We start from the raw sequence: 11,339 nt of genomic DNA on the forward strand, positions 1-11,339 counted from the left end.
GCGTGCTCAGGGCCGGCAGTCAGGGCGCGGTGGGGGCATGGTGCGCACTCGGGGCGGGGCAAACGGCCTCGAATCGAGACGAACAGGGCGGGCTGTGCATACGAGACGAGCCATCCGAACACATGGGCGCTGCGATAGGGTGGGGTGCGCATGCAGGACGGAAAAATTCAGCGGACAAGGACAGACTACGCGAGCATCTAGACTTATATGACGTCCGGGCACTAACACTGTTGTTTTCCTTGTGTCCTCAAAACAAGTACTCGTGGAGATACTGCACAAATACTCGTGGAGTCAGGTGGGTCTGGAGTCCAGAGAACGTGGCTGGATCCGGGGTCTAGAGAACGTGATTAAGGATGGCAACGGGGACCCGATACCCGATACCCGACGGGTATTTGATCCATTAGGGGATGGGGATGGGATCATATCTTTACCCGCGGGTATTTAAATGGGCAAGAATCCATACCCGACGGGTATAGCGGGTACGGGAATGTTCCCTGTTTACCCGTCCCCGTTACCCGTTGGGGAACCCGACTATTTGAGCTGTCATACGAGTATTAGGTCCAAAGAAGCTCAACATAGATATTTTGGTCCAAATCTGAACAGTCATATATATAATTTGTGTGTTCTAGGAATCCTCGTTCAATTTTTCCTCACCATCTCCGCCAGCAGCACAAGCACGCCTGTCTCACGAGCGCTCGTGCCCCTCGCTTCCTCAGTTCGGTCTCTCTGCCACCTTTGCTCGTCCTCCTCGCAACCTCGTTCCTTCTCCTCGGCATCTCCGAGACTCCGACACTTATACCCGGGTGAAGAAGAAACGTCTCTGATTGCAAAGCTGCGACCCCAAGTATCCTTGTTTATCGGGTATGCAGTACCCGTCGGGTATCTGTTACCCGACCGATACCCGATGGGTACGGGGATGGGCAATAATCTATACCCGAGACAGTTAATGGGGATGAGGACAGGATGAATTCTCCGTAGCGGGGAAGAGAACGTTCCGGCGATACCCGACGGGTATATACCCGTTGCCATCCTTAAACGTGATACGTCATACGTGCAAGCAACCAAGGGCCGAATCCGTGCCTGATTCCACGATTTCAAGGACGGAAGGCCGCTCTACGTATCCCAGGTCCAAAGAGTTGGGCGATTCGAACTTACGCGTCTTTCTTCTTTTTTTTCAAGTATAATTTTGGACGCACACAACTCATACACTTTATACTTACACATCCATACACACGCAAAAATAAGAATGGAGGGCTCTCTAGCCTCTAATGCGCAGTACCACCGAACACGCACGCATACGTGCACCCTAAAATTTCTAGAAAAATTCCAAAAAAATTACAATCACCAGAGTATCCTGATGAATAACGTCCCACTGAACTATCCTACCACTACTAGACCACCGGCCCATTCCCACTTTCTTTCGGTTCATAGCCACACCCACACAAGTCAAATTTATTTGGGGGAAACAGAACAGCATTACACTATGCCGAGCTGTTGCTTTTCAAAACAAAATGATATCAGGGTCCGTGTGACAATACATTGGAGAAGTATCTTCTCAACATCCTAACGCTGCGGTAATCTATACTATAGTATAAAGAGCGTGCAACCTCAGATCTCCGATCTCTCTCACAGACCACTGTTACCGGCACAGTCAACTGCCGGATGAACAGTAACGGTTTTTTATAAACAGTACAGGTCCGCATACGAACAGTGACGGGTTTTTAATAAACAGTAATGGTTTATGAACACCACTTTACCTGATTTTATGAACAGTACCGGGTCACTATGAACAGTGTTTAACCCATTAAGGAACACCAACAACCTATTTTCTTTTTTTTTTTATGCCTCAATACAAATCTTTTTTCTCCACTATTGCCCGCGCATAGTGCGGGGTTCCCTGCTAGTAAACTTGATTCCGCAACCATGAACATGCAACCATCTTTCATCAGGGAACAAAAAGGGTCAGGCGACAACGTGCTGTCAAGACTAGTCACTGCTGACTGCATAAACTAAAAAAAAGGCACGCGAACACTCCTTCAAGATGTAAGGTCCGAAAGGTCCATTTTTTCCAGGGGGTGTAAAGGTTGCTACACTGACATTCTTCATACAGTAAGAATATGATTACAGTTACGCTACATGTGACTATTAGATGTGATCGGGTTAGCCATGTGCCGGAGGAGATGCTCCTGCACATCATACTGCATAGACAATTAGACAGCGCCTAGACTCGGGCTACAGCAGCACAGGACGATGTTATCCTGCAACATACTACAACAGCACAGAACGATGTTATCCTGCTACATACTACCTCGGTACTTACTAAAAACAGGAGTCCTTGCAGAACAGATATCCTTGCTACAGACATGTTTTTACACCTCGGCAGATGCCTCGCACTCGCCATCCAGACCACTATGCCTCCTGCCACTGCAAGGGAATACATGAATTGAAGGTCTAGTCGGAGTGAAGGTGAACTGAAGAGAAGCAAAGGGAAACAAGACATATCAGATCACCTTGGCTTATCAGACTTGGTGAAGTGCTTCGACATGATGGAAGCCTGCAACAACAAATCCAGTTCTTAAATGTAAGGTTCCTCAGGACCAAACTATTGGCTGTCAGAGCATATACAACAACTAAATTTATTCATGTCAACTATAAACAGGATTCCATACAATACAGTGTTGGCAATTACCATCATGTTGAGAACTACTCCCTCTGTTCCTAACTGTAAGCCGTTTTGCCTTTTCTACATGCACTTAGATATACACTGTCTAGATATATAATAGGAACTCTAGAAAGCCAAAACAACTTACTATTTCTTATGGGGGGAGTACTTTCTTTCAGAAAGGATAAACAAAATATAAAATGCACAAACCTGCTCTTGGATGATGCTTCTTGCTTCAACCAGTTGAGCTTCAAGCTCAAGCTCCCGGTCAGTTGCCTCAGAAGTCACTTCTGCACCTTTCTGAGCATCTTGAAGTTGTGTCATTCGTGCCTGGTTGTCATCAGAAATAATTACCATGAAGTAATGAAAACTAGTGTGTATGGAGAAACAGCAATTATAAGATGGTGATAGTCTCAATCCACTGGCTCCTACACCTTGATTGAAGTCATTTTTGTGCGCAAACTCTCTTCTATCTGATCTCTGGCCATATGAAAGGGCAGATCAAAGACATCCTGCCAAAGTGGAAACAAAAAATGATCAAAGACATCCTGCCAAAGTGAAACCAGCAGTGTGACATGTAAAGATCCAGCATTCATACCGTCTTGCCACCAAGTGGAGACTGAGGAGACCCTGACTCCTGTCTTCCATTAGCAGTAACAGTAGGTTGTGATGACCCATTCGGTGCATTGAGGAACTCACGCATGTCCATCTGAGGTAAAACATTATCATTTGGATCAACACACTATTTGACACTTTATGATTAGATACACTGATGCTCACAAATGTGACCACGGTGGTTTCTCGGCCTATCAAATACAGTAACTACAGGTGTACAAAAGTAAAAACTATAAAACAGTTACTCCTTCCAATTCAAATTGTAGTTATTTTAGCTTTGTCCCGGGTCAAACTTTTCTTACTTTGACCAAGTATTTAAAAATAATATATATTAACATCTACAAATTCAAATAAATGCTTTGTCAAGACATATTTCATGAATAATTTAATGAAACTAATTTGATGTTGGTGCATTTTTCTATAAATGTGGTCTAAGTTTGAAAATTTTGACTTAGGACAAAGCTAAAGTGAACTATAATTTGGAATAGAGCGAGTAGGAATACGAGTCCAGTTCTGTTATATGCATTATAACACACAAAAAGAGGGAATAAAACTTGAAACATCACATTTCTTTTACCTGCATTGAACGTAACAGTGCCCGTAAATCTGCATTCTCTTGCATCAGCTCTTGTTTCTTCACTTCATATGCATCAACCTGAATACATGCTCAATGTACATCAGAATAAATTCAATCAGATCTGCATTTCAAAATTGCATTACTGCTTACAATCATTTTGTAATAATCATTGTCATTCTTTTTTCCATTCCATGTTCCGCGCTGCCGTCCTTCTTTCTGTTAAGTTCAGTAGCCAAATAAGATCCAAAAGCAAAATAAGATAGCATTAAGAATTAACATTCAAGAAGATTCACAGGCATATCACCTGCAACAAGTTCATTATCTCCATTCCAGAACGGGACGATTCCTTTTTCTTCTCCATCAATACCTGGTTTAGCTTCTCCTGCAAATTAGGCATAGGTACTTTCAGTGCCATTGCAATGCTGTTTCTGCTACAGAGTCGCCCAATAAAGGTACAAATACTTGCCTGCAACTTTATGTATTCCTTCTCTTTCTTCTTCATTTCATGAATTTGCTGGGTGCGTACTTGCTTGCAGAAGAACCAAAGTAGGTCAGGACAGGTTCAACTTACCTCATCACCAAACATCAATGCAATAATAAAATAAACATGCTAGGGTTAGGATGATTTTCAAAGGAATAAAATAAGGCAGTCTAACCTGATTTCCTATAACCATTTTCTGATATTCATCACGTTCTTGTTGCAGCTTATCAATCTGAGACTTCAGAGCAGCAGTGTTTTTGGCCTCCTGATAATTGAAAAGCATTTAGAATCCCAAGAATGGTCAAGAAACCAAAGAGGAGTTGATACAAGGACAAACTGTTCGAGTAAGAGTAGCTAGCTCTCGATCTTTCGCTGCTAATTGAGCATCCATTCTCTCAATCTTGGCTTCCAGTCGTGATATATCAGATTGCATACTGAACATTGCATAACATTAATCAAGCAGCCATTAGTCAGTCTCAAGCAGCATTGGTAAATTCTCGAAATGCTGCAGTCAATTGCATTAATGTGGCCACCCAATTGAATGGCATGAACGCATAATGGAATGAAGCAAACAACTGATTTCTGTTCATTTACACCAAAACCCAACAATATTCTGGCAGAACTGTCCAAATGCTGCAATCAACTGAATTAACCTCCTCACCTAAACTGATACAACATGCATGAAGATAGGAAAGAGCTGATAACAAAATCATGGGTATGTTGATCTAATACTGACTCATGGCAAGCAAACAATGCCCTGAAGCACATCAGCACTGTGAAGGAATGGGCTCTGGACAAATAGTACCATGCAGGTGCAACTAATGATGACAAATAGAACAACTCATTTAGTTGTTAGGTGCACCTAATTACAAGACATATTTCACACGTCTGCAGGTTATATCAGACAAATAGGAGGCATGAGCAATAAAATTTGAATACCAACAGGACTGTAGAGGAGACACAAATGCTGAAAGGGCAAAAAAGGAAGGTAGATGGAAAAGGACAAAGGGTGCCATGTTGCCTGTTGGTGGTGACAGGGTTGGCTCATGGCACAAAGTGGTACTGTCAGGGAAAAGAGACTATGGTAGCGTGATGTCAAGGAAAACAGTATTCCATAATTGCCTGGTCTAGTTTTGATTGAAAGGCAGAATTGCACTGTGAAAGTTAAACTTCACAGGCAAGCAAAATCAAGATTCAACCAGCAATAAACACTAAAAGCAAGTACTAACATAATAATATATCAACTCAAAATTATTAATATAGTTAAGCCTCATTTCACTATGTCTGAGATAGAATAATGGGTTGGTTCAGTAGGAAAAGAATAAGAACATCAGGTACAAAATGTGATGAAGCCGCACTGGCACAATTTAATCAAATGTACTATTACATGGCACTTTAGCAGAGTAGCCAACCAAAAAGTTATCACTTCAATTACTCAGGGCTTTACTCTTTACAAGTCTACCCTATGAGGCTATGACACTGAACTTTGGCAATATTCCTTAACATGCAATTCTTTTGGACCAGGCATATTTCAGGTTTCATAACATGGGCGGCCTCTAACTCATACTCTTATTGTTAATTAATACAGGTAGGTGATTCAATCAACTACCATCATCATGCCCTAGGTCAATAAGACAAACATGAATGACAACAATAATGTCATGTGAGAAGAATAACCAGCATCCATCACTACCAACCAGTACTAAGTTTAGACTGTTTAGTGATGCAGCACTATGTCTAGTAGTGTATTACTAATCAGTGCTACCCTCCAGATCTGGTGACAATTCACAGTTAACAGGTTGATACTGGCTAAGAACATCCGAATTAAAAACATGAAACAGAATGGAAAGAAATGGTAGGTGCAAGGCTCACCGCTGCCGCTGGTCATTTGTGGACTCCCTGAACTCAATATCCCTCTGCCGCTGCTGCAGCAGTGCATAGATGCAGTTACATGTTCTTGCAATCGAGACCTGCACAACAGAACCCAAAAAGAGGCGTGGTAAGTTTACAGAGAAAAGCACATGAAAGAAAACTTAACAGCCATCTTCATGGATTGATCTCCAAATCCAAAAGAAGTTGCCCGACACTACCCACGCAGAACCACAAAATTCACAATGTTATAAAAAAATCACAATATATTGGTGATAATGTATCAGAAGATCTGACATAAAAATTGAGGGGAACAACGTAACAATTACCATAGCATTCCTACTGGAGAAAGAACAAAATGATTATTGGAAAAACACGGACAAAACCCAAAAGGTAACCCAGATAAAGATAATGGAACATGGAAATAGAGAGGTAGAGCGGAAAAAATAAGCAGGTATCCAGGAAAACGAACAGAGGCGAAATACCAGAAGGATCGACGAATTGGCCTCCGCAATTTGTACTTAAAAAAAATAGCGACAAGATAAATCCCGTAAACCCCGAAAATCATATGCAAACAAACCCCCGCATCCGAAATGAATGCATAAACGCGAAGCAGCGGCGAGCCGGGACGAGAGAGGGAAGAGGAGGGTACCGGATCGGTGGCGAAGAGGTCGAGAGATGCCGGGAATCCGAAGGTGACGAGCGTCTGGTTCAGGTACCGGGCGCAGTGCTCCAGGTTCCCCGCGTTTGCGAACGCGCCCCCGTCGCTGCACGAACAGCCACGCCGCACACCACCGCCATCAGAACCAAACCGCCTCGAACCCGAGAGGGAGAGACAGAGAGAGAAGGGAGGTCGCGATGGCGCTTACCTCATGCTGGCGTGCGACGGCGGCGGTTGCAGCTGCTGCGACGAGGCCTGCATTGGAGGGAGGATGTTAGAGGTGGACAAGGGGAGGGTGGCGGATCTGGGGCCGGCCGGCTGGGGGCTAGGGTTTTACCCGGAGATCGAAGCGCGCCGACGACGACATCCGCCGCAGCGAGCGAGAGAGAGAGAGAGAGGAGAGCGAGAGGGGGAGAGATCTGAGAGTTGATGGGTGGATGGGGATGGATGGATGATGAATTGACGACGGCGAGGACTATTGGCTATTGGGTGGAGAGAGCGATTTGAAATGGAAGCGAGGGGGAGAAGTGGGAGGACGGGGACGGTGGGGACTGCCGGGCTGGGAAGGGCAGGCCGGCAACGGTAAGGTGGGGCCGTGATGTCTTTGGCACGAATGGTCAGAGACACAGAGATCTGAGAGAGGGACTGCTTCTGCTGGGCCCGACCACCCATTGACTACGTGGACCAGGAGCACGTGACAGCTTAGGGCTCACCTGGTTATTTTCTCTTTTTAACCTTTAGCTCATGTCACATCGGATATTTAAACGTATTAAATATAGACTAATTATGAAATTAAATACACAGATTCAGACTAATTTATAAGATGAATTTTTTAATCCTAATTAGTACATAATTTGACAATGTGGTTTACAGTAATATATGTGCTAATGACGGATTAATTAGCTTAATAAATTCATCTCGTAGATTACTGGGACTTGTGTAATTTATTTTATTATTACTATACCTTCACGTGACACCCGATGTAACACCCTTAAACTTTAGCTCCTGAATTTAAACACCATCGAACAGTTTTTTTTTTTACTTCATCATTTTTAAAAGAGCGGCTTTAAGCCACCCCACTTGAAGCCACCCCAGTACTAAGAGATTCTCAGATAATCTTGAAATATGTGCAACAATTTAGCTCTAGATTAAAACAAGCTCTTCTCTTTTATATTAAAATATAAAAAAAATACTTAGAGCTGGTTAAGAGGTTTCGGGTGGGAGTGCCTCGTCCTCCGCGCTTGATCAAGATGGTGTGGTCAAGTTGGAGGCAGCACGGTCGATCGAACTTGGCTCGACCCTAGTTCTGTAGTAGAGATAGAACAAGGGGGCAAAAAAAAAAGGAGGATTGTGGGTCTAGCTACTGCATACGGGAGAGAAATAGTGTCGCCACTTCAGGTTTGACAAACCTCAGTGTGGGTACCCACTTAGAGCATCTCCAAGAGTATTATATTTTTTTCTCCTCAAATTATATAGTTTTGCAACTCCCAAAAGGTATTAAGAGGAAAAAGAATGCTATCTCCAATAATTTCCAATAAATAGCTTTAAAAAATTAAATTTGGTCCCATGTCAATATTTGATCGTCTTTTTTTCTCATGGCACTTCAAAATTTAGCAGGAACAATCAAACACCCCCTAACTCTTCCACTGACCTATGGTTGCAGGCAGCCCCACAACAGGAGAAGCATAGTACAAATACTATACACTAAATTTTAGTCGTTGTCCCATCGGATGTTTGGACATATACATAGAGTATTAAATATAGACTAATTACGAAATTGATTACATAGTTTGCGACTAATTTGCGAGACGAATCTTTTGAGCCTAATTAGTCCATGATTTAATAATGTTTTGCTACAGTAAACATGTGCTAATGATTAATTAGGCTTTAAAAATTCGTCTCGTGGAGTACTGATGGATTATGTAATTTATTTTTTATTAGTATCCGAACACCTCATACAACATCCTCCCGGCACACCTCCTAAATTTTAGTAGCTGGATCCAAACACCCCCTTATTATTATATAAACCAAAGGTAGGAGTTATGTCGTGGTCAGTGGATATATCATTCAGGCTTCCTGAGCTTTAGCAGGTGAAATCATAGTACAGTTGATTCACGAAAAAGCTAGATCCCACGAATGCCAGGCAGGTAGGGGCTGTGCATGGCCACCAGTGGTTGCGGCCAGCCATGGGCCTCAAGGCGGCGCGCGGCTGGGGGCGGCTGTGCCTCCCTGTGGCGTGGCCAGGGCGGCCATGGCCTTTAGGCTGCGGCTCCCGCCGACAATGAACCCTAGGCCGAGAAAAAACAACTCTAGGGCAAAGTGGAAGCCGTAGATCAATGGCTTACCTAAACCCTAGGTCAGTGTTGGCCATGATCGACTTCCCTGGACGCACGCTCGGCTATGGTGTGAAGGAGAAGAGGCGCGGCAAATAGACGCGGTGAAGCGCCCGAAGGAGATGACGGCGTGGGGAAACTCCGGATACGCGCTCCCAGGCCGTGCGCATTTTTACGAACCAGTGACGTTGGTTTTGCAATTGCTAAAAGATGGGGAAGGGATATGGGGTACTCTTGAAGATGAGTTTTTCTCATTTTTCCTAAAAACATGGATATGGAAGGGATATGGAGAACTCTTTGAGATGCTCTTAGACTCGGTCGGGTTAGTAGTGAACAAATTTAGCAGGGGCATCCTTAATAATCATTGGCATCATGATAAATTCGAAACACGTGTCCATACGTATACATCCGACGCATAAGAGAATTAATTAAAAGTCCTTTTCAACTATTTATCCTTAAATTTAAACAATTGTTCCATACATATGCATATAGATATGTGTCCTGAATCCACGAATTAGGACAGGTGCTCATGATTATTCAACGATAATCGAACCCCGAATTATCCTTTTTTTTCCTAGCGTCGAGGTCCTGCTGATTCCGTTGGGGATATCTTCCCGGTGTCTTGCGGGACGCGCCGAGCAGCGTCGTGCCCCGCAAGGCTTCGTCTTGTGGGCTAGGCCACCCCTAGGGGCATAGCCCATGTGGTCTGTCATGGGTATCTGGGTCATACCCCCCATAGCTAGTCCCGAGCACCTTGTATCCATTGTGCAACGCCGTCTTAAGCTTGTCCGAGCAGGGGCGAACAAAGCCGAGTAGTCAGACTCATGGTCGAACCACCGTGATGAATTGCTTGAGCAGTTGTGAACTGTCGTTGAGCAGTGTAAACCGTCACCAAGCAGTGTATCTCAGGTAAGGCTTGCCATAAGGATGTAAGGAGCTTAAGTTTAAAATCAAAAATTTCCTCATAGTGGACCAAATGTGCCCACTTAGAGCCCGACCATGAGAAAGGGAGATAATCTTTTTCAACTTCAGGAGGCGCGGAGTCTTCCAAATTAAAACAAACACACTCACTGTGAGGTGAAGTGTGCCCACTTAGTCCCCGAGCCTGACAGTAGGTGACGTAGTCCCGTGGTGCCAGGGTCCAAAGTAGAAGAAAAGCAGAAGACCAGCCAAGCAGGCAACTAGTCCTAGGGTGTAGCCCTGAAATGAGAAAAGCACATTCACCGCAAGGTGAAGTGTGCCCACTTAGTTCTCGATCCTAACAGTAGGTGACATGGTCACATGGTGCCAGGGTCAGAAACAACAGTCAATAGAAGAAAATCCCTAGTGTGATGAGGAACCAAGTTGTATTGATGACGTTGTCCCTGAGCCACAAGTGGAAATCTTAGAGAAAACAAATCATAGAAAAAAACAAGAGTAATGGCTATACAGTAGGAGTTACTAAGCCTTAATGGATTACGGAGAAGTCGGCGAATATTCGGTGAGCAGTAACAAATTGTGACAAAAAATGTTCGATACAGGCTGCAGTTGCTTTGGAGAATTCGGAGAGGCGCAAATCATGGAGCGGTTTCCTAAAAACCCTCGAATGTGAAAGGTGGGGGGAGTGCTTTATAACTGCGCCGCCGCACTCCATGCTCCCACCTTTGCCACTTTGCTACTTTGTCTTCCTCCTCAGCCCTCGCACTTCTAGATTCATACGCGCTTCCGCCGCCAATCCCAAACCAAATATGAGAGATGGCGCCAAAGAGGGGAGTTGGAAACCTGAAGAAGGCGGCCGCTGGAGCCAGCCGTGATAATGAGTGGGTGCCGTCGCTCATGGGGGAGGCGGAGATCAACAGGATGGTGGAGGCGGGTGTTCTTTCGGGCTATGTCACCGCCATATGGCGGCCGACCAACGGTGAGCCCTACCCAATGCCTCATACCGATGAAGCTATAGTATTTGAAGATTACTTCTGGCATGGGTTAGGATTTCCTATTCATTCTTTCTTGAGGGATCTGTTGGAGTTCTGGAGAGTTAGTCTGTGTAATCTCCACCCAAACACCATCTTGCACATCTCTATCTTTATCCATTTCTGTGAGGCGTATCTCGGAGTTCTTCCCCACTTCAACCTCTTCCATCACCTGTTCTAACTGAAGAAGAC

The 11,339-nt window shown here is 44.3% G+C and overlaps 1 protein-coding gene across 1 annotated transcript; it reads right to left on the reverse strand.

The window, feature by feature from the left end:
- Window positions 1–2,039: 2,039 nt before the first annotated feature.
- LOC136500432 (uncharacterized) lies at window positions 2,040–7,388 on the reverse strand. Its single transcript, XM_066495774.1, has 15 exons — window positions 7,203–7,388; window positions 7,074–7,120; window positions 6,857–6,971; window positions 6,208–6,305; window positions 4,673–4,769; window positions 4,511–4,600; window positions 4,321–4,383; window positions 4,159–4,236; window positions 4,005–4,070; window positions 3,855–3,932; window positions 3,261–3,371; window positions 3,097–3,174; window positions 2,873–2,992; window positions 2,511–2,554; window positions 2,040–2,424 (listed from the first exon to the last, which is right to left on the reverse strand). The coding sequence occupies exons 1-15, from the start codon at window positions 7,230–7,232 to the stop codon at window positions 2,370–2,372; spliced, it is 1,170 nt and encodes a 389-aa protein (XP_066351871.1). The 5' UTR covers window positions 7,233–7,388; the 3' UTR covers window positions 2,040–2,369.
- Between the last annotated feature and the right edge of the window lie 3,951 nt (window positions 7,389–11,339).

Source organism: Miscanthus floridulus, chromosome 13, assembly GCF_019320115.1.
Source record: "Miscanthus floridulus cultivar M001 chromosome 13, ASM1932011v1, whole genome shotgun sequence".
Lineage (NCBI taxonomy): Eukaryota > Viridiplantae > Streptophyta > Magnoliopsida > Poales > Poaceae > Miscanthus > Miscanthus floridulus.

What these genes read in the sequence shown, in the direction of transcription:
- LOC136500432 (XM_066495774.1), bottom strand. Translation starts at nt 7,232, where the DNA reads ATGTCGTCGTCGGCGCGCTTCGATCTCCGG. An exon ending in AGGAATACATAAAGTTGCAG is followed by an intron (nt 4,237 to 4,320) that starts GCAAGTATTTGT and finishes CCTAATTTGCAG; the next exon opens with GAGAAGCTAAACCAGGTATT. An exon ending in CTCCACTTGGTGGCAAGACG is followed by an intron (nt 3,175 to 3,260) that starts GTATGAATGCTG and finishes CCACTTTGGCAG; the next exon opens with GATGTCTTTGATCTGCCCTT.